Source organism: Scyliorhinus torazame, chromosome 9, assembly GCF_047496885.1.
Source record: "Scyliorhinus torazame isolate Kashiwa2021f chromosome 9, sScyTor2.1, whole genome shotgun sequence".
Taxonomy (NCBI): Eukaryota; Metazoa; Chordata; class Chondrichthyes; order Carcharhiniformes; family Scyliorhinidae; genus Scyliorhinus; species Scyliorhinus torazame.
The window spans coordinates 53,524,975-53,549,133 of record NC_092715.1 but is presented as its reverse complement, the minus strand read 5'-3'; the positions used below and the strand labels follow the sequence as shown (position 1 = coordinate 53,549,133).

Sequence of the window (24,159 nt, the reverse complement as noted above, 5' to 3'; positions counted from 1 at the left end):
AGCTGCAGATGTCGCTGAGTCATTTGGCTCTGCTGTCCTGGAGGTTCCCCTCATCGTCTGCACCATGGTATCAACACCCTCAGCGTTGCTCCTCAGTGACTGGGCCACGCTCTGGAGTGGCTCGGCAATGTCTACCTGCATCTGGGACATGTCTTTCATCAACGGAGACACGATGTCAAGGCCCTCAGCCATGATCGTCAAAGGCTGAGCCACGTCTGGGCACTGCCACTTAAGACGCGGATGTTGTGCGCCAGGTTTTCCACTGCGGTTTCCACCCTGGCAGTGTTGACCACAGTGCCACACATTGTCGGCACCATCTCCTGCACCTGGAGCCTTTGGGACTCCTCCAATCGGCTTTGCAGTTGCTGGACTGTTGCTGACACAAGTTCTCCTGAATGTCACAACTGCGTCCTATCATCTGCATCAGTTCTGGGAGAACCTTATCCAAAGGCTGGGTATCTGACTGGGACTCAGCTGAGTCCTGGGATCCAGCAGACCTCAGACTGCTGACTCCCTTGGATGTTCCTTCCTTCACCTGATGTGCATCAGCAACTGTGGTGCTCACCAGATTGTGCCCCAGAGGCCTGTCCACTAATGTCGCCCACCAAAGTGTGCGTCTCTGCGCTGGTTGAAGTTGGGGTGATAGGCTGTGACGCCTCGATGGTCGTCTCTTTGGAGTTCCTCTCCGAGGTATTCTCTTGGGTGGTGGGAGGGGAATGACTCCGTATGTCCCTGCTTCATCAGATGAGATCCTTCGAGACAATGGACATGTGGTCAGTGAGTGGGAAGGATAATTCTGTCTGACATGAACAGCTCACTTGAAACAGGTCATCTGGGTGAAGGACCAGCAGATCCTCACCTCTGTGATGCAGGCCAACCTTGCTGTCAGTGACTGACTGCTTGTTCCTGGGACAACCCGCCAATCTTCACGGCCCGTGACTCATAGCAGGTAAGGACTCAGGGGCGGGATTCTCCCCTAACCGGTGGGGCTGGCCATACCGGCGACGAGGGGTGGCGTGAACCACTCCGGCGTTGGGCCGCCCGGAAGGTGTGGAATCCTCCGCACCTTCAGGGGCTAGGTCGGCGGCGGCGGGGTTGGCGCATCCGGCGGCGAAGGGCCTTGGCCGGCCGGCGCGAGTTGGCGCATGCGCGGGAGCGCCAGCGTGTGCTGGCGTCATCCCAGCGCATGCGCAGGGGGGGGTTCATCTCCACGCCGCCCCCGGTGATTCTCCGGCCCGGCGGGGGGGGTCGGAGAATCCTGCCCCAGATCTTCTGCATCCCACCCTATGTCTTGGCCCTTTTCCGCTTATTATGGGCTATCTTCTCCTGCGGGGACAAAGAGAGCAGTGTGATCCCATGCTTGATGGGTCAGGAGGGCCTATAACAGGTGGCATGTGTGGGCACCGCAGCTGGGGGACATGAAGGGGTTGTGCTGGTAGGTGCCAAGGGGTGCTGAGGATCAGATGTGGCGAGGGTGCGAGGTGCCAGCCAATGATTTGTGGTGGGGGGGCTTAGGAATTTGAGGGGTGGCAGGTGGAATTGGTGCCAGGAGGAGAGGTAGTAACTTACCCTTGCAGCTCGTTTGAGATTGTTGGTCTTTTTCTGACATTGGACAGTGGTCCTCCTGGTCATGCTGCCCGCACTGATGGCTGCTGCCACTGCTTCCGAGGTGGTATTGGTGACCCTGCTGCTGGTCTTCCGACCCCCTCGAGGTAACAGGGTGGTCTGTTTCTCATCCATAGCGTCGAGAAGCCTGGCTAGGTTGGCATCGCCAAACCAAGGAGCAGGTCGGCGCTGCCATGCTTTTGTGTTGACTAGGAGTAAGTGGTGAGGGAGCACTAAGTGCTGATGAATATGGGCCACGATCTCGCCAACATGGCTGTCAGGAAACACCTCGCCAAATGCATCCAAATGACACTTTGAAATTTTTCCGTTAAACTTTGCACGAAATCCTGTGGCGTAGTTCTGTCGATTGATTGCCGAGTATTCTAATTTCTCTTTAACAGTCACCAATAGGATTTTAACAATACTCACTGCAGTAAAAGTGAGAAATGCCTGCAGTTTAGGTTATTCAAGTCTGTGTCTCACTGCACTTTCAGTCTAACACTTTGTCCTCAAATTTCCTAAGGCACATTTTCAGATTGGTTTTGGGACAGTCATGTTTTTTGGGTGAATTGCCAGCTTTTTTGTAGTGGATAGGTTTTGTTAATTTTCTAAGTTTGTATGCAAACATCACCTACCCAACTCCTTTCCCTTACAATGTGCAATAATCTCCTCTTCTTCCAGAAGTACGTAAAGGGCAGGATTTAACTAAATAGGAACAAAGTGCCTTGGCGAGCGCGTTTAGCTGCATGTTTCCCAGTGCTCACAGCGCCGAGAAGCACAACGCTATAAAATGGCACTCGCGTTAGATAGGGGGCCTCAGCGGGAAACGCGGGGCCAAGGCCATACACAGCCCCATTTTCTACATTGAGGATCTCCGCTTGCTAGAACTCCTCAGTGTAGCAAGAGACGATCTCTGGAACACCTGAAGCAACCTCCCACCTGCCCCCCAGCACCTACACAGGGCTCCTACCAGCTGGGCACATTGGCAGTGCTAGGCTGGCACTCAGGTGGCACTGCCAGGGTGCCAGGCCATCACCAGCAGTGCCAGGATCCTACCACCCTACCTACAGGGCATACACCTGGGGGCCACTGATCCCTGGGAGACCCCTACAAGTGCCATTCCATTTGGTCCCCATTTATGTAGACCAGTACTGAATGGCGCTGACAGGAAGTCTCTGAGGCAAAGTAGATCGATCCCACACCTCGGGAATCTGCACATTAAAGTGAGGCTAGCTGTCTCACCATAATGTGCAGATTTGCCAAAAAGTGATCTAGCCCACATTGGGCGGGATTTACATTGCAACGTGTCGCAAGATCACGTTAGATCTAGCGAGGCATTGTGAGTCAGGTAGATCCCGGGAGCAGGGTCTCCCGGCTTCTACCAGCCACAGCATGCCACAGCGAGTTGCTTTGTGGGTGCAGCGTGGCCGTAAAATCGCGCCCATAATTGTCTCTTGTACATAATCCCAGCTATTCACTTAATTGACCATTTGTTGCACAAATCCCTGTGGGTAAAAAAAGATGAATTCCATCAGAATCCTCTGCTTTTTCACAAAGTCAAGTTTAATTACCATGTCCTGGTATTCAAACGCTTCACCAATCTCCATGTACAAGTTTTGTTAATTTCTTCCAAAATCTTGAAAACTGCAATTGGGTCACGATGAGGTCACTCATACAAAAATAAAACCCTTAAACCTTACTCATATCGTAAATTCCTGATGTCCCAAATCATCTCTGTTGCTCAACTTTGTTCCCTCTCAGGGGCATTAATGTTTTGCCTGTGATTAGGTGACCTGGACTGCATACATTTATAAATGGGATCTATCCAATCCCTTGAACATTATTGTTTAAATCTGGCCATTCAACCAATTGTAAATAACACTTTTGCTTTGGCATGACGGGGGCAGTGGTTGGGGGGGGGGCGGGGGGGGGGGGGGGGGGGGGGGCGGAGGGGGGGGGGGCGGAGGGGGGGGGGGGGGGACAACTGACACTTTTGGTTTGGCATGACGGGAGCAGTGGTGATGGTCATGGAGGAAGGGGGTAGGGTTAGAATCAGAGGTAGTGGGGGTTGTTAGTGATGGCTGCATCATACCTAAGCCGTGTTTTTAATGTTCTGTCAATAAATCTTCAAATTAGCCAGTGCCGACATGGAATGTTTACTTACTCATGCCAATCTAATTTTAGGTCAGCAAAGAACATGATATCACCACTTTAATCTTTATGCAGTTTGTTACGGAGCTCTTTTAGTTGGTTTTAAATAGGCTTGGAATCTAAAATTCCTTGCATTCTTCCATTGCCCTTTTCAAATTCCCTTCTGCTTCTAAGGATTTAATTCTGTTAAGAGACGAGGTATGGTTTTTCCCTGCAGGATCTCCATGTCACGGAACTTCAAGTATAGCATCAGCCATTTTTGTTTTGTTGCCAAAGGTCCTAACCTCAATTGAGTTGATGGATGACTCCTGAACTGTGTATACTGATAGAAATATGGTCCTGTTTTATTTTGGTTCCTGTTTCAAAAATTTGATGTTGTTCCAGTTTAATTATCTTGGTTCAGAAACTGTTCTTTCTCGCTTCCTGTTCAGTGAGGCTCCTTTGCACAAGTTTAGAAAGAAGTTTATGTTTATGAAAATCTGGGTTGATAAATCATCTTTAAAAACTCAATTGAAGGTGAATTAGCAGAAAATGATGGTTCTGAATGATTCCATAGCTCAGAGATGCCGCTGTTGGGATTGGAATGATTTTTCATCTTTGGTAACGAATGGCCCCAGATTCAACAAAGTGCAAGTGAATGTTTTTCCTAAATTTTTTTACAAGTGTGATTTTACTCTTTCCCCCCCCCCCTTCCCCCCCCCCCCCCCTACCTTGACCTACCTTATGACATTTTTGTGCTGCGGGATTCTATTCATCTGGAAGTGCATTGATGTTCCATCAGATTACTTCACATAGAAATCTTAAAACCCACACCAGAGATTTTCATCCATCTGGACAAACAGGTTCAAATCCAGATTCCGTGAAATAAGAGAATAGTGCAAACAACCCAATATGCTACCCACTGCCTTCCCAAAGCAATGAATATGTGTGTGCATATAGAAACTTTGTTGAATATCGTAATGTTACACGACTAGACTGTGGTGAACGTACTACGGCAACCATTCACCGCTGTATTGCATTGTACAATGTTGATGCCCTTGTGGGCTCCACCTATGGACCATTGTATTACATTACATCGCATTGTGTCATGTTGGTGCCCTTGTGGGCTCCGCTCCTGGCTCCGCCCCCTCGGGGGAGGTGTATAGATCTGCTGCCCTGCAGGCGGCCCTCAGTGCAGAGCAGTCGCAGGCAGGCACAGTTCTTGCTGATTAAAACCACTGTTCACTTCAACTCGCCGTCTCGTGTGAATTGATGGTCGCATCATCGACTATAGTGGATTGCCTGCCTGATCCAATGCACTGAACTAATCCCAAACCAAGAACTGTTTCTAGTTTAAATTGCCCACAACGTGCTCCAATGGGAAAGTACTCATTTTGGTCGAACCATTTTATTTCTTGAATATTGCATTACGATCCAGTTAAGGGCCGTTAACATTTCAAGGGGCATCTGGATACCTCAATTTCATTTTTGTTTCAAACAAAATAAATTCATTTTATATAAAAGAATAAAACAAAGCACCTTCAAGAATGAGGCAAGCAAGGGTAAAGTGGATAAAATAGACAAAGAACACTCTTTGTGATGATAATGTTTTATGTCTAACGCATTGGGAATTTATACTTGAAATTGCATCTGTGCTCTGTTCTTCCCTGGAAAAAAATAACTCAGCTGACTTTTCAACAGACATTGCACACTTTTCTGCTGTGTTATGGCTTCCATTATTAAGCAATGGAACTACTGACAGGGTATATGCTCATAACTCTGCTCTACTATTTACCTGGTAGTTTAACTTGACAAGAATGGCCTACATTTTCCACTAATGCTAAAGGTTTCTGATGTGCGGTTTGAATCTCTAGGTGACACCTGGAAGCAAGGCATCGCTAGCCAACCTCTCCCCTGGTGATGTCATCCTGGCCATTGAAGGAGTAAGTACGGATACTATGACACATGTTGATGCTCAGAATAGGATCAAGGCTGCCTCCAATCAGTTAAGCCTCAAGATTGACCGGTTAGTATAGCAGTAGTGCAATATTACATCATCAATAACTTAAAGCAGATTAACAGGGAAAATCTACTGTTTTTAGTGAAAAAGAAAATCAATTTGAGAGTGGGGGAGCACAGTATAAAAAATGACTCTTTTAACCCTAACCTTCGAGCAAAAGTACTGGAGTCATTTTGTGTCCCAGTGCTTCTTGCTTTTTGCTGCTCTGTGCATTGTAAATACATGAATTGATATAAATTTCTGAAATAGTTTGTAATGTATCCCAAATAAATCTACAATATATTATTGAACTGTGAAAAAACAAAATGAAAATGTTGAGGTTTTGTCTACTTGTATCCCAGGCCTGAAACTAAACTTTGGTCTCCTCAAGTCACTGAAGATGGCAAGGAAAACCCCTTCAAGATTAATTTAGAGGCTGAACCACAGGTAAATAACGCAGGAGGAAAGTTTGAATGTTTAAATTGCTTCAGGCATACATGAGGCTTACATACTATTGCATTATTGTAGGAGGTTGTGGTAAGAAAGCTGGAGTAAAAATGGTCATTCCTAGTAACTTACCTGCTTATTTGTAATAAGGTGTGCACGCTAAGAAAGTCACAGGGCCTAAGTATTTCAGGGAAGGAAATCTGCCATCCCCACCCAGTCTGGTCTACATGCGACTCTAGAACTACAATGGGGTTGATTCTTAACTGCCCTCTGAAATGGTTTAGCAAACCACTCTGTACGAGGGCAATTAGGGATGGGCGACAAATGCTGGCCTTCCCAAGTCCCCCACATCCCATGAAAGAACAATAAAAAATCCTACCATACGACTAATACACACACTTTAAAAAAAAATAATCTTAACCTTTTACAGATAGTGTAAAACCAGAAGATAAATAATTGTTGAGACTTAAGAGATCAAACATCTTTAGGTAGCAAAAGGTACTTGTTAGATAAGAAATTTGAGAGGAAATAATACTCATTAAACTAGGATGAAAGGAGCAGATAGGCTAGTGGCCTAGCCATTCATATCATAAACAAGGATAACAGCAGTAGTGTTACTGCAGGAGTATTACTGATGAGTAATTGTACCCTGTTATTTAGGAACAGGAGTGTACCATTTAGCCTCTCAGGCCTGTTCTGCTGATGATCATGATCCAAGATCATGGCTGACTTGTGACCGAACTCCACCGTTGCTTTATATCCCTTATTACCTTTGAACAATAAAAAGTCCATTATTCTTAGCTTTAAAATTAACAATTGATCTAGCACCAGTTGCCATTCGTGAAAGAGAGTTCCAAACATCTGCCGCCCTTGTGTATAGAAGTGTTTCTTAATTTCATTCCTGAAAGGTCTAATTTGTAGACAATGGCTCCAATCCTAGATGCCTTAGCCAACTGGAACAATTTTTCCCGAACTCTATCTGTTCCCTTCAACACCTTGATAACTTCGATGAAATAACAGTCTAACCTCCAAGACTTCAGGGGATACAATCCAAATGTGTATTGTCTCTCCTTTAATTTAACTTTTGATCTTAGGTATAATTCTGACAAATCTACACTGCACACCCTCCAAGGCCAATGTATCCATCCTGAGGTACAATGCCTAGAAATGTTCACGGAACTTCAGGTATGGGCTAAACTTTGCATAGCCGAGGCATCACTTCTACTGCCTTGCATTCCATTCCATTGATATAAGCGCTGGCATTCCATAAGCTTTGCCTGTATCTGTTCAAGACATTTTGATGATCTGCACACATGAAATCCCCCCGACTCAAGTCTCTTTAGACATCCACTGTTTTGAACTTTTCAGCATTTAGAATGTATCTTATTTATTGTTTTTTAGATCCAAGGAGGACGGCCACACATTTGCCTCCATTGAAATCTATTTGCCACAGTTTTGTCCATTCACTTAATCTGTCAATATTTTGTTGTAATTTTATGTTTCATCTACACTGCATACAATGCGATTTATCTTTTGCCAGCAAATTTGAATGTGTGGCTTTCTGCCTCATTATCTGAGTGGTTAGGGGTTACTGTAAAAGATTGATGCCCAACATTGATCCATATGGGACTGATAGTCATATCCTGCCAATTAGATTACCCGTTCATTATCCCTACACCCTGGTCTCCAGCCAATCAGCTAACTTCCCAAACAAGTTAATAATTTTGCCTTCAATTCCATGAGCTACAACCTCAGCTAAAAGTACCTTGTGAGAGACTTTATCAGATACCTTCTGGAAGTCCATATAAATAAGATCCACAGACATTCTCCTGTCCACGACTTCAGTCACCTCTTTAAAAAATGCAATCTGGCTTGTCAATGCTGACTCTGTCTGATTAGCTGAAAATTTCTAAGGTGTTGAGTCACGTTATCCCTTAATTGTAGATTCTGGTAATTTCCCGACAATAGTGACTAGGCGAAAGATGAGCAGGGTAGGTGGATTGGCCATGCTCAATTTCCCCTTAAATTGGAAAAAAAATAACTTGCGTAATTTATTTAAAAATATGATTACCAGGCAGCAGAGATCCCCATGCGCCTATATGCTTCATGGAGCAGGCACCTCTAAGGACTGGAGAAGAACCAGCAATGATGCCGTTGCAAGATCCTCTGAATCTGGTGGCTAGAAATACCTGGAATACTGTGAACGGTTTTGGTCCCCTCCTCTTAAGAAAAAAAATACTGTCATTGAATGCAGTCTGGGTAAGGTTCACTCAGTTGATCCCAGGGATGGAGGGATTTTCTTACAAGGAGAGGTTGAGTAGTTTGGACCTGTACTCATTGGAATTTAGAAGAATGAGAGGTGACCTTATTGAGACATGTAGGATTCTCAGGGGTTTTGACAGGGTAGATGCTGGGAGGATGTTTCCTCTTGTGGGAGAGTCTAGGGTCAGAGTAATGGGCTGCCCATTTAAAACAGAGATGAGGAGGATTTTCTTCTCTCAGAGTGTAGTGAATCTGTGGAATACTTTACTGCAAAGGGCTTCAAGGCTGGGTTGTTAAGTTAGTTTTAGGCTCAGATAGACAGATTCTTAGTCAGAAATGGAATTAAGGGTTGTGGGGATAAGGCAGGAAAGTGGAGTTGAGGATTGTCACACCATATCATTGATAGACATGGTAAAAGGTGCAGATGCAAAGTCAAGGTGTCAGAGGGAATGTATAAACTGCAGAACACCCCATCTACCACCTGCTCCACATATGACAGAGTCTACAGATTCTGCCTTGGATTTAGCAGCCATTTCAAAACCCATTGAACCAGAGTGGGAGCAAGTCAGCCTTGATCCTGAGGGACTGCCTAAGAGGTTGAAGGATGTTTCTACTCTTCCTTCCCTCCCGCCCCCACTCGAAGGACAGCTTCTCTCGCCAAGGTGCCACGGTCTACATACTGGTAGTCCTTCTGACAGGCTTTATCTATATCCACATGGGTAGTAAGTACATCGCAGCTGTTAGATAGGATTGTTCCCACAGCGTCTCATTCCCTATTTCACCTAGGTTCCCCTCACTCTGCACACCATCACTCACGCTGATTCCACTCTGACCTGCACCTCTCTATGAGATGCGACTGAAGTCTAGAGCGACTATCTAGATTGTGTTGCTACCCCCCAATTTATGTGTCAGAGTGTCTCCAACTCGAGCTCATTGACTCTATGCCCCATGAGGTTTAAGAGGGAAGTGTCTACTGCAGATCTGTTCACTCCACAAATTCCCGCATCCTACACTTTATATAACCTGCCTCTGCCATATCTTAGTCAAGATTATTTATATTATTTGTATCAACTTTTTATTTTTTGTAAGTTTTTGTTTCTACCCACTTAACTTGCACTAAGTTCCAAAACCCTGGGAAACATTTTAAATGTCTTTCTTCATTAGACTACTATCTAAATTAAAATAAATTTGAAGACTTGTCCCTGATTTGACCTAAAGAAAATAATTCACCAACTACTCACTGTATCAGCTCCTTCCCTTCTGCTGACGTTACTTTAGTATGTTTTTAACTCTCTCCGATACTTGTGCTCTCTTAAGAACATAAGAAATAGTAACAGGACTAGGCCATTCAGCCCCTCAGATCTGCTCTGCCATTTAATACAGCCATGGTGAATCTTCGACCTCAAACCCACTTTCTCGCCCTCTCCCCATAACCCTTGATTCCTGAGGGACCAATAAATCCTTCATTTCAACCTTAAATATATTGAAGATGGAGCATTCACAACTATTGTGGTAGCAAACTTGAAAAATCCTCAACCTGATGAGTGAAGAAAATTCTCTTCATCCCAGTCCTAAATGATCAACTGCTTACCCGGTGTCCATGTATTTTACATTTTCAGAAAAAAATCTCCTAGTGTCCACCCTGTTACTTTTCAATAAGACCACCTCTCATTTGTCTCGACTCCAAAGAAGAGGCCTAGTTTCCTCGGCCTCCCATCATATGGCTATCCTCTCATCCTAGAAAACAACCTCACCTCCCTGCTGATTGGACACAAAGTGTATTGTTACAAAGTTAAATGGTTGCAGCTCCATGCAATGCAATCTACCCTTCACCACACTTCACTTTCCCCTTGACCCTGATACTCATCCCCCTCTTGTTTCCAATCCACTGTGAAATAGGAAGTGGGTTAAGCCTGTGAATCTTCATGGCAAGGCGACATGTTGACATATGTCACAACTGGAAGATACCAAATGATGATGGGGGAGTGTAATTCTGAGTCTAACCTGAAGGCCTCAACTAAAAATTAGCATTATGAACAAGTCACCCCATGTTCAACCTCAGCCAAAGATGGCAATGGGATGGGAAAAACATGGAGTACTTCCAAACAGAAAAATATTTTTAAATCCTTACTTTGGATTTCCAGTTCTGTTATGACAGTCTCTTATAATTAGCACCTTGTGTTTAGCATGTAATTTAAACAACAGAGCCAATATCTAGCTGTTGTGCAATCCAACCAATTTAAATATTAAGCTCCTCCACCAGGTTGTATTTATTTTAATAGAATGATATAAAATCTAAGTGCTGATCTCTACTTTGTACTCATGCCCTTCTCAAAGACAACTAGGGGTGGGCAATAAATGCTGGGCGAGCCAGCAATCCCACATCCCATGAAAGAAGAAATTGCCACTGACCTCTATTGAAACAAATGGGGAGAGATGGGAAACAGACTGCTAATTTGATATAATCAATTTTACACCGTGACACAATGTCAACATCTACCTTGTGGATTTTGGCCGTTTAATTGAAAGGCTGGAGAGCAGAGGTATGTGATCCCTAATAACATAGCCAACATATCAACATGGTCACTCTCCACTTGCAAATATCAGTCGCTGCTGTAATAGCCACCTTAAAATGTGGAGAACCAAGCAGTTTCTTTTCTACAGTTAGTCTATAATGCTGATTGATGGAGAGTGATATATTTCAGGGTACTACAGTGATAGGTGGGAAGTAACCTACTGCTGAGATTGTATTCTGTAGGCTGGAAGTTACCGTCAGTGATAACAGCAGATCAAACATGTTCTTGAGACATTCCTCTCTCCACTATTGTAACAGAAACGTTATTTGTTTTAAACTGCTGGATCCCTCATTAAAATAAGACACTGGAGTATCACGTGAACGCACTAAATGTTTGTCTGGCTGATAACGCCAACGGTAACTCATGATTTGGTGCAAGTGCAAGAGCTGGTGGAACTACCTGTCTGTTTTGTTTGTTGCATTGTTTTGTGCTTCCAAAGATATTACTAATGAGAAGTAATGTTAAAAAGTTAATCGGCGTGAAAGAAATGATTGTATTTGGTTTCCAGTTTCAGTCTCGCTGTGAGCTTTTAAATAAGCCTAAATACCATTACCGCAGCTTGGAAAAAGCCCACGTCCATTTGCCGACATCAGCTGTTTTACCTTGATTACTGAACAATAACATGGATCAAAAGGGAAATTTAAACCCAGCAATTAGTGTTCCCATATGCAACATTCTATCCGTTGTAAAGCCTCGAGATTGTGTTTGGTGTGCAGTTTGAGGATTAACTGTGGGTAACTAAAACGTTTTGGCAGGATTTACTAACGCTGGTGTGCACACAATTGTTTTTGTTTTCAGTCTGTGCACAAACAGTGGGAATTTTCTCCCACACAGCTCGCCAACCAATAGAAGGGGAGCAGCGCTAATCCTCTACATCAGCTGTGAACTGGGAGACGTTGAAGCACCTCAAATTGCAATTAGAAAGGAGAGGTCAACTAATTAGTCGCAAAATTGCTGTGGAACACGCTCTGTGATGCGTCCTCCTATTAGCATCCACAGTATCTTACTTTTATTATTCCCTGCTATTAGATGTTGGATGTCGGAGAGAGCAGGTACACAATTTAAAACAGCCAGGAATGCCTGGTCACCAAGTGTAGGAATGGTGGAGCTTAATGCAGATGCCAGTGAATGACCATAATCTCAGATGGAACTGAGTTAACAAACAAGGATCTCTGTAATGCACAGCCCAAAACAGTTTACAGAAAATGATGGCAAGGACTGAAATGCAGCCATAAATCCTCTGTCTATATATGGTAACTCTATCTCCCCATTAGTTATAAAAATGCCTGGTACAGGCAGCAATTCCCGTACTGGCTCAGGTTATTCATGAAGACCCCGCCTTCTCAACCTTGCCCCTCGCCTGAGGTGTGGTAATCCTCATGTTAAATCACCACCAGTCAGCTCCCTCCCCTCAAAGAGGAAAGCAGCCTACGGTTATCTGGGACGATGGTGACTTTGCTTACAGGCAACAAACCTGAAGCCAACTTTTTAAAAAAACTTTTGAAAATTATTTTCTGCTGGTCAAAGTTAATCAGCTAAGACTACAATAGCTCATTGTTCCTAGTGACCTTACAGCTATCTTCATGATACAATTCAGCTGTCCACTGAACAGCTATAGGGAGCTCAGCTCATACTTCAGGCTGTATATCAGAAGAAACACTAGCATCCAAGTCAACTCTGTATTCATGCCATTGGTTCTCAATATCTTTCAATCACTAATTACCTATTCACCCAGAAACTCTGCCTCTCATCATCTTTAAAATCTTCAATCGTATCCCCCCGAAGAATTCAAAATGTATATCTGCCACATCTGGGGGGGTCTTTATTTTACTGGGGGATGGGTGCCTCACGGAAAGTCGGCTGGAAGGCCTGCAGCACTAGTCTGCTGGGAGTGAGCTAAGTTGGCTAACAGTGGGACTTCCAACCTCACTAGAGAAGAAGTTGTATCCTCAGGATGCCAGCCAGTGCCAAGAGTTCATCAGCGGGCATTGCCAGGGCTGCCACCTATCCCAAGAGGAAGGCTTAATGGATGCCGGCTTAGGGAGGCGGGTGGGGTGTGGACTTTGGAGAACATGCAGGTAGGAAGGAAGATGACGGTGCTACCATCTTTTGGTGGGTGGATGCACAAAGAGCATTCCCATCCTTTTTAAAAATCGGCCTGCCCACTCGCGTCAACCTGTCCCCACCAGCCATGCTATGGTGTGGGCAGTGTATTATTGGGGTCAATTGGTTTGTTAACAAGCTTATTCTCCATACACTAAAAATGCTGGAGTTACAGAATGGCCGGTCAAGTGGAGTGTACATCCTGTGATATGTGTGAAATCCGAGACGCATCATGTGTCCCAGACAAACATATCTGAAGGAAGTGTCAACAGCTGCATAAGCTTGAGCCCCAGGTTTCGGAATTCGGAGTGGTGGTTGGAGTCACCGTTGTGTCTCTACGAGGCAGAGGACTATGTGGATAGCACATTTAGAGAGCTGGTCGCACCGCAGGTTGGAAGTGTACAGCAAGGGAATGGCTGACCACCAGGCAGCCTAAGGCAACCACATAAGTACAGAATGTGGCGACTAGGGGCTTTTCGCAGTAACTTCATTGCATTGTTAATGTAAGTCTACTCATGATAATAAAGATTATTTATTTATTTATTAAGTAGTGCAAAAGGCCCCTGAGTTTATCCCACTTGCTAAACGGTTTTCCATTTTGGAAGCTGATGAGGGCGATGGCTCCTCAGAAGAGTGCAGCCAAAGCCAAGCCTGTGGCACCACTGTTGGCTCAGCTGTACAGCAGAGAAAGAAGAACAGAAGAGAAATAGTGATGGAGAGTCCATAGTCTGGGGATCAGGCAGGCATTTCTGCAGCACTAAACGTGACTCCAGGATGGTATGTTGCCTCCCTGGTGCCAGAGGCAAGGATATTATGGAGCAGCTGCAGGACATTCTTTGAGGGAGGGGATCAGCCAGAAGTCGTAGTCCACATTGTTACCAATAACATAGGTATAAAGAAGGATGAGGTCCTGAAAGCAGATTTCAGGGAGTTGGGAAGGAAATTAAAATGCAGGACCACCCACCAGCGCAGTAATCTCAGGATTTCTCCCAGCTCTATGTGATATTGAGCATAGGAATAGGAGGACTTATTGATTAAATATGTGGCTAGAATGGTGTAGGAGAGAGGGCTTCAGATTTCTGACGCATTGAAACTGGTTTGGTTGCAGGTGGGATTTGTATAAGCTAGATGGGTTACACCTTAACAGGACTGGCACTGATATTCCCGCAGGGAGATTTGTTAGTGCTGTTGGAATTGGTTTAAACTAGCTTGTCAGGGAGGTGGGAACCTGGGGCGAAATTCTCCGGAAACGGCGCGATGTCCGCCGACTGGCGCCCAAAACAGCGCAAATCAGTCGGGCATCGCGCCGCCCCAAAGGTGCGGAATGCACCGCATCTTTGGGGGCCGAGCCCCAACCTTAAGGGGCTAGGCCCGCGCCAGACGAATTTCCGCCCCGCCAGCTGGCGGAAAAGGCCTTTGGTGCCCCACCAGCTGGCGCGGAAATGACATCTCCAGGCGGCGCATGCGCGGGAGCGTCAGCGGCCGCTGACAGCATTCCCGCGCATGCGCAGTGGAGGGAGCCTTTTTCGCCTTCTCCACGGTCTCCACCATGGCGGAAAGAGTGCCCCCGCGGCACAGGCCCGCCCGCGGATCGGTGGGCACCGATCGTGGGCCAGGCCACCGTGGGGGCACCCCCCCGGGGCCAGATCGCCCCGCGCCCCCCCCCAGGACCCCGGAGCCCACCCGTGCCGCCTTGTCCCGCCGGTAAGGTAGGTGGTTTAATCTATGCCGGCGGGACAGGCATTTTAGCGGCGGGACTTCGGCCCATCCGGGCCGGAGAATCGCAGGGAGGGGCCTGCCAACCGGCGCGGCGCGATTCCCGCCCCCGCCGAATATCCGATGGTGGAGGGTCGGAGAATCTCGCCCCTGATGTGTGGCCCAAATTGGAAGGAAGTAAGGTTGGTAATAGGAGGTAATGGGTCTAGAAGACAGGAGAAACAAAGCATTGAGTATGCATTGAATGCCGATTGATGTCAAAAATAACCAAAGTTAAGGACCTTGCAGCACTTGTAACAAGATAGATGATCTAGAAGCACAAATAGAGATAAATGGGTATGATATAATTGCCATTATAGGAACATGGCTGTGTGGTAACCAAGACTGGGAACTGAATATTCAAGGATATTCAATGTTTCGGAAATAGAGAAAGTAGGAGCAGAAGGAGGTCATTTTGCCCTTCTACCTGCTCCACCACTCATTATGATCATGGCTGATTGTCAAACTCAATAACCTGAACCGGCCTTCCCCATGGATCATTTGATCCCCTTCACCCAAGTGCTTTATCTAACTGCTTTTTGAAAACAATAAAGACTTAGAAAATAGGACACACAAGAAAGGAAAGGAGGTGGAGTTGCACTGATGATAAGGGATGGGATCTCAGATCAGAAGAACAATGTGTGGAATCCGTTTGGATGGAGCTAAGAAACAGCAAAGGACGGCAGACATTGGCTGGAGTTGTTTACGGGCCACCGAATAGTAATGGTAATGTAGGGCATGGTATTATTCAGGGGATGAAAAAAGTAATACAGAACCGTGGGTGACTTCAATCTGCACATAGACTGGTTAAACCAAGTGAGCACTAATCATGAGGAAGTTAAGTTTGTGGAGTGTCAGGGATGTATTTCTAGAGCAGTATGTTGAGGAGCCAACTCGAGGACAGGCTATTCTAGATTTGGTGTTATATAATGAAAAATTATTAATTAATAATCTAGTTGTAAAAGAAACTTGAGGGATGAGTGATCACAATATGATAGAATTTTAAATTGTGTTTGAAAGTGGGGGAGTTCAATCTGAAGGCAGGGCATTGAAGTTGAAAAAAGGAAATTATGAAGGCATGAAGGAAATTATGGGCGGTATGCTGGCACAGTGGTTAGCACTGTTGCTTCACAGCGCCAGGGACCCAGGTTCGATTCTCGGCTTGGGTCACTGTCTGTGCGGGATCTGCACATTCTCCCCGTGTCTGCGGGGGTTTCCTCCGGGTGCTCCGGTTTCCTCCCACAAGTCCCGAACGACGTGCTGTTAGGTAATTTGGATATTCTGAATTCTCTCTCTGTGTACCCAAACAATTGCTGTAATGTGGTGACTAGGGGCTTTTCACAGTAACTTCATTGCAGTGTTAATGTAAGCCTACTTGTGATACTAATAAACATTATTATTATTGTCATGAGGGACAAATCGGCTGAGGTGAAATAGGAAAATATATTATTACCCTACCAGTTTTTTCTTTATGTTTCCTTCTCTTCTATGTATGTATATATATATATATATACTTTATTCTGTGTACATAACTGTAAATATACTTTGTTCAAAACGCCAAAAATTTTTTTTATTAAAAAAAAGATATGACTGCGCATAGGCAATGGATCAGCCTCAAAGAGCTATTACATAGCATGCAGACCTATACATTCCTTCAAGGTGCAAAACCCAACATAAAAGCCAGTCAATTGTGACTGATAAAGGAAAGTCAATGGACATGCTGAGCATGATATAACGGAAAGGTATAACACCCTAATGGATAGGGTGGACAGTGAGAGCCTTTTTCCTCGGATGGTGATGTCTAGCACGAGGGGACATACCTTTAAATTGAGGGGAGATAGTTTTAGACAGATGTCAGAGGTAGGTTCTTTACTCAGAGAGTAGTAAGGGCGTGGAATGCCCTGCCTGCAACAGTAGTGGACTCGCCAACACTAAGGGCATTCGAATGGTCATTGGATACACTTATGGACGATAAGGGAATAGTGTAGATGGGCTTTAGAGTGGTTTCACAGGTCGGCGCAACATCGAGGGCCGAAGGGCCTGTACTGCGCTGTAATGTTCTATGTTCTAAGTGTGGTAGCGAGCGGGAATCGCCGGGTGTTTCCTGACGGGCATGACCGCTACTGGTATCTAATGCTAAATAGGACCGGTAATGACATGGTGGAGTCCAGTCAGGATACCCTGTTCCCCTGAAGAGGTTAGAAGGTTAGCCACAGAGCAGTTAATGCCACAGAGGATGGGCAGAGGGGGTGAGATGACAGACGAAGCCACCTCCTCTGAGAAGTGGGTAAGGATGAGGGCCCCCTGGCCCTCAGGGAGGACCACCTCACTGCCACCTGTCTTCCATCCTCCGGCTACACCTGCGGTCCTCCCTGGGCTCGTCTGCCAGCCCCTCTTGGTGTGTCTCGCCCTCCTCCTCTGTCAAGGCCGCATATTCCTCCTCCTCCATCTCTAGCATGCCTCCCTGTTTATGTACCAGGTTGAGGAGGGCACAGCAGACCACCACAATGTGTGTAACCCTCCAGGGGATGTACTGCAGTGCACCATCAGAGTGGCCGAGGCATCAGAACCGCATTTTCAGCAGTCCGATGCACCGCTGAATGGTAGCTCAGGTGGCCACATGGGTCTCTGCATTGGTCACCAGCTTCCGTACTGGCGTCATTAGCCAGGATCTAAGCGGGTACCTACTATCCCCCAAGAGTCAACCGTTCATTCAGGGATGTCCCTCGAAGACACCGGGATCTCCGACTGCCCAAGAATGTAGCTGTCATGCTACAGCTCCCAGGAACGTATGCACACAGGTGCTTGATCTTAAGATGGTGGTTGCACTCAAGTTGAATGTTCAAGGAATGGAACCCCTTCCTGTTAATGAACTCCCAGACAACCTGGTGCGCTCAAGGCGCCATGTGTGACATCTATTGTTTCCTGGACCTCAGTCATCCCAGAAAAGCTATGAGTACTGCATTCTTGAAACTACAGAGAACTGAATATCTGAATCTAGAGAAGACCATTACAGGCTGCAAACAGAGAGTTTAACCTGCACGCTTGATGTGTAGAAAGGTGTGTTAAAAACCATCATTTGAAACAAAGACTTGTTTCCCATTTACTTATGATTTTTACCCATATCCACCCCCCTGTATTTGCCTGTCTTGTGTGTGTGTGTGTCTAGAGGGTGGGGGCAAGTTAAAGTGGGGTATTAGGTCATGGATAATAGTTAACAGTTGTATTTGCTGCATATTTCATTATACTTCTTGTTATAAATAAACATTCATTGTGTTTACATTTACAAACCTGGTGACTGTAATTATTGGGTAGCTTTGGATATTTTTATTAGAATTTTTGGTCAATTCATTTGTGTTGTGACTCTGGGGCATGTGGGGCTGGAATTGACCGAGCACTAGCCCAGGATGTCGTAACAAAAGCACATGGAAGAGGAGGCAATATACTGGCATGGATTAAAGATGAGCTGACAGGCAGAAAACTGAGAGTGGGAATAAATGGGTCATACTCACGTTGGCAGGCTGTGGTTAGAGGGGTACCGCAAGGATCAGTCCTTGGGCCCCAAATGTTCACATATATATCAATGATTTGGATACGGGGATCAAATGTAATATTTACAAGTTCAAAGCTAGACGGGAATGTGTGTTGTGAAGATGTAAAGTGACTACTGGAGCCCCTTGTTAGTCAAGAATCTACCTGCCTCTGCCTTAAAAATACTCATTGACTCCCACCTCCAGCATTCTCAGGGGGAAGAGAGTTAGAAAGACTCAGAACCTTCTGAGAGAAAACAAATGCTCCTTAGCGCTGTCCTTCATGGGAGATCCCTTATTTTTAAACAGTGTTGCCTGGCTCTATTCGCTCCCGAAAGAGGAAACATCCTAGAACACTGGAGGCTAGCCTGTTGTATATTTTATAAGCTTTTATTTAGGGAGGCACACATAGCACTTCCAGCCAGCAACCACATCTGCAGCCTGCTTTGGTTTTTATGAGCACGGGTGAGTCTTCAGTTAATATCCACCATCAGAATGCAATTAACCCCCAACTAATTTATAATTAACAACACATGCCCTGTGATCAAATAAATAGAGTAAGGGACAATTTGCGTATGTTCGAGAATGAGCCCATGGGCTTGATTTTACATACCCTCATCAAGTGTGTTTTCGGTGGGAGACCATGCAAAATAGGCAGATGCCCAGCCCAACACCTTCCCACCCACCCCGGAGCTCACCCCCGGAGGATAGTCGGTGAGCGAGCACCAAAACAGGAAGCCCGCCTGCCCTGTTAAAAAAAATATAGAAGTGTTAGAGGAACATAGGAACTAGAGTGGGCCATTCAGCCCATCGACCCTGCCCTGCCAATCAGTACGCTCATGGCTGATTGAACACTTCAATGTCTTTTAAACCCACTATCTCCTAACCCTTTATGTTATTGTTAATCAGAAATCAATCAATCTCTGCTTTAAACATACTGAATGACAGAGCTTCCACAGGCCTCTGAGGAAGAGAATTACAAAGATTCACAACCTTCTGTGGAAAGAAATTTCTGGGTGGCACGGTGGCACAGTGGTTAGCACTGCTGCCTCATGGCTCTGAAAACCCAGGTTCTATTGTGTCCCTGGGTCACTGTCCTTGTGGGGTTTGGGTTGGTGGGGGGGGACGATGGATGGGAAAATGGGTCGAGGGGATGAGATGACGGACAAAGCCACCATTGGAAAGCAAATCAAGGAAAGTCTCCCTGGCCCTGAAGCATGTGCAGACATCGATAGCAGATGTGCCAAGTGATAAGTTCAGCAGTCCCAGCAGAACACAGGGCAGAGTTTCCCACATCACGTTTCACGTGGCCCGCCATCTTTCGATCCCACCATTGTTTGCACCCCCCCAACAACCAGGAAATGGCCACTACTGAATTCTGGCTGTGACAGACGGCAGGATCTTCTGGTCCCATTAACAGTGACCCCTTGCTGCCCAGGTAACGTCTCCTGTACTGCAGCCCAATGTAGCTTGCTCCCTGCTCTCTGGCCCACCATTGCTTGGCTCCCCCGATTATGGCCCCAATATTTCTTGGCTCTGAGGGCTCCGAAAACTGCAGAACGCTGCAACACAAATGGACTTGGGGGAATTGTGCACAAAATACAGAAAGTTAGCACACCGGTGCAGCAGGTGATCAGGAAGGCTAATGGAATGTTGGCCCTCATTTCTAGGAGGTTGGAGTATAAGAGTGGGGATGTCTTACTTCAACTGTACAAGGTACTGGTGAGACCACATCTGGAGAACTGTGAGCAGCTTTGGTCCCCTTATTTAAGGAAATATATTCTTTCATTGGAGGTGGTTCAGAGAAGATTCACTAGGATGATCCCAGGAGCAAAGGTTAAACAGGGTGGGACTCTACTCATTGGAATTTAGAAGAATGAGAAGTGATCTTATTAAAACATATGGGATGCTTAAGGGGCTTGACAGAGTAAATGCGCAGAGGATGTTTCCCTCATTGGAGAGTCTAGGATCAGAGGGCAAAGTCTCAGAATAAAGGGGTGCCCAATTTAAGGCTGAGATGAGGAGGAATATTTTCTCTCAGCGTGTTGTGAGACTTTGGAACTCCTCGCCACAGAGAACTTTGGGGACAGAGTCCTTGTGTATATTTAAGGCTGAGATAGATAGATCCTTGATCATTAAGGGGATCAAGGGTTTCGGGGAAAGGGCAGGAAAGTGGACGTGAGGAATGTCGGATCAGCCACGATCCTAATGAATGGCGGAGCAAGCTCGAGGGGCTGAACGGCCTACTCCTGTTCCTCTCTCTTATGGTCTTAAGGTCATTGCTTGGCTCCTCAAGCTCCGACCACACCATTGCTTGGTTCCCTGCTCTCCAGTCCGTACTTACCTTCATTTCTCTCACCTTCAGCACACTGTTCGAATATCCATCAATCCGAGACTTTTAGTCTCCCACCTTTGGTGCTGACAGGCTCACTAGTCAGCCTATCAGCAGTAAATGCGGGACAGAAGCAACCTGTGATTGGAGGAGTTTATCCAAGCAAAATCACGCATTGAAACTCAGCTGGTTGACAGGAATTTTGAAAACTGCCTCCTAAGGCAGGGTCAAGTGGCATCGCAGGCCGCATCCGGCCTGAGGGTCGTACCTTGGATAAGCCTCCGTTAAGCTAACAATCTATACTGACTTAAACCTGTCCCATCATGGGTATACACAGATTTAAAAATTTTTTATTTATGTTTTTATTCAAGATTTTTCAATAGTTTTTACAAAACACTCCAAAAAGGAAAATAATACAAAGAAAACAGGCAATATGCCAACAAAATAAAACAACATAACCCTCTAAACGATTAACAATTTAACACCCATCTCAAAGCAAATTGGGGCATGCGCCCCTTATAAAAAGAAAAAGAAATCAGCCCGCACCCAAAATGAGCCCATGGGCCAGAACTCCGGCCTCTTTCGACTCCTGCACTCCCGGATCGACTGATACCCCAAATATCGCTATCCCCCAGCTCGGTTTTACTCGAGCATCCAAGACCTTGGACATAGCCTTTGCGAAGCCCGTCCAAAATTCCGTAAGCGCCGGGCATGTCCAAAACATATGGGTGTGGTTTGCTGGGCTCCCCGAACACCTCACACACCTGTCCTCTACCGCAAAATACTTACTCATCCTCGCCCCTGTCATATGCGCCCTATGCACCACTTTAAACTGAATCAGGCTCAGCCTGGCGCAAAATGCCCAGGGCGGCAGCCCACAGGCCCTCATCCAGCTCCTCACGCAGCTCCTCCTCCCATTTGCCCTTCAGCTCCTCCACTGAGGCTTCCTCCGCCTCCTGCAGCTCCTGGTATATCTCCGATATCTTACCTTCCCCGACACACACGCCCGAGACCACCCTGTGCTGTCTCTCCAGGCAAGCAGCAGTGGGAATTCCCCTACCTGCTTTCTCACGAAGGCCCGAACCTCCATATACCTAAAGGCATTTCCCGGAGCTAACCCAAATTTCTCGTCCAGCGCCCTCAGACTGGCAAAAGTCCCATTGATGAATAAATCCCCCATCCTTTTAATTCCCGCCCGGTGCCAGCTTAGGAATCCACCATCTATCCTACATGGAACAAATCTATGGTTGTCCCATATCGGAGCCCAGACTGAGGCCTCTACCTCCCCCCATGCCGTCTACACTGCCCCCAAATCCTCAATGTCGCCGCCACCACCGGGCTCGTGGTATACCGCGTCGGCGGAAGCGGCAACGGTGCCGTCACCAGTGCCCCCAGGCTATTACCTATACAGGACGCCGCCTCTAACCTTTTCCACGCCGCCCCCTCTCCCTCCATTACCCACTTCCGAATCATAGACACATTCGCTGCCCGGTAATAGCTGCACAGGTTCGGCAGCGCCAAACCCCACCTCCCGACTGCGCTCCAAGAACAGCCTCTTAACCCTCGGGGTCTTACTTGCCCACACAAATCCCATAATTCTCCTGTTTACCCGCTTAAAGGGGTATACACAGATTCAAAGAGAAGCCATTTGGTCCATCATGTCTGCACAAGCTCTCCTAACGAGCATCATGACTTTGTGCTATTCCCCTACCATATCCCAATATTTTTGCACATTGTTTCTAATCATATAATAAACTCCAGGTTTGCTCCCAGGGTCTTGCCATGAAGTACCATGTCCATAACTCTGATAGTAGTGTGTAATTCTGGTGTATACAGGAATGTTATCTACTTCTAACAAATAGAAGCTATTACCACTTGAACTATTCATCGGCAACTCGTAAGGTAATCTAGAGATTCCATCAGCATTCCTATGGAGATTTGATTGACGCTATTTTATTGTGTATATATGTGCTGACAACAGCAATGCCCATATCTGCATCCAGCTCGCTGCTAGAAATGGAACACCGGTCTGCAGCCCAAGTATCACTGCCAATGGTCGATGATCTGTTAGTAAAGTAAATTTCCTTCCATATAGGTATTGGTAAAAATGCGTGATTCCGAAAATGATGCCCAAAATTCCTTTTCTATCTGTGCATCGCTCATTTCTGCTTTGTTCAAGTATCTTGATGCTAATGTTTTGGCTTCTCTTCACCATTGGGCATTGTGAGGAACCACTGCTCCCACCCCATAAGGTGATGCATCGCAAGCCAGTTGCAAGGGTAACTTCAGATAAAAATGTGTCAGGACTTAGTGGGTAGCAGGGTAGCACAGTGGTTAGCACAGTTGCTTCACAGCTCCAGGGTTCCAGGTTAGATTCTGGGCTTGGGTCACTGCCTGTGCGGAGTCTGCACGTTCTCCCCGTGTGTGCGTGGGTTTCTTCCGGGTGCTCTGGTTTCCTCCCACAGTCCGAAGATGTGCAGATTAGATGGATTGGCCATGATAAATTGCCCTTATTGTCCAAAAAGGTTAGGTGGGGTTACGGGGATAGGATGGAAGCGTGGGCTTAAGTAAGGTGCTCTTTCCAAGGGCCGGTGCAGACGCGATAGGCTGAATGGCCTCCTTCTGCACTGTAGATTCTATGATTCTGACTTTAGTAGAGTATCTTTAGCTTGTATGGAGGCCGTCTCGCACTGATCGACCCATTTCCAGTTCCTGTTTTGACAAAATAGGTTGTGTAAAGGCTTGAGAATATTTGCTCGATTAGGGGCAAACCTTCCATAATAGTTTATAAGCCCAAATACAATCGAAGTCGAATTACATTTTGAGCTACAGATGCCTCAGTTATGACATTTCCTTTTGAAGGCGATTTGTGCAGTCCCTTTGCATCTATGACGTGCCCCAAGTATTCAAAAGAAGATTTGAAGAATTCACATTTATCCTTCTGCACTCGTAGTCCGTAACCTTCTAGTCGCTGGAGTGTACTATCTAAATTTTGAAGATGCTTTTCTTCATTCTGTCCAGTAATTGAGATATCATATAAGTAGCACTGGGCTCCTTCTTGTCCACTTATAATTTGATCCATGGCACATTGGAACAACACAGGTAATGCCAATGGAAGTCTTTTATATCTGAATAGCCCTTTGTGTTTCATGATTGTCAAGCATTGTTGTGAATCTGGTTCCACATTTTTTGGTAGGTAAGCTTGTCTAAGGTCACCTTCATTGAAATGCTAGCCACCAGCCAACTCAGCAAATAAAACATCAATTAATCACGGGGACTATCCATTTGGCCTAATTGCCTACATGAATGGGTTTGAGGACCCCCATCTTGACCAGCCTCTCTAATTCTGCCTCAACCTTCGGCTTGATGGCATGGAGCACTGACCTAGCCTTTAGGCATTTTGCTTGGCTTTCATCCTTA

At 46.0% G+C, this 24,159-nt stretch overlaps 1 protein-coding gene across 2 annotated transcripts in view; it reads left to right on the top strand.

Moving 5' to 3' along the window:
- pdlim3b (PDZ and LIM domain 3b) overlaps positions 1 to 24,159 on the top strand; it is a 97,299-nt gene that overhangs the window by 55,286 nt on the left and 17,854 nt on the right. For both annotated transcript variants that reach the window (XM_072515896.1, XM_072515895.1), the window contains exons 2-3: positions 5,610 to 5,761; positions 6,097 to 6,181. In XM_072515896.1, coding sequence (XP_072371997.1) covers positions 5,610 to 5,761; positions 6,097 to 6,181 — 237 coding nt within the window. The remainder of the gene's footprint in view (positions 1 to 5,609; positions 5,762 to 6,096; positions 6,182 to 24,159) is intronic.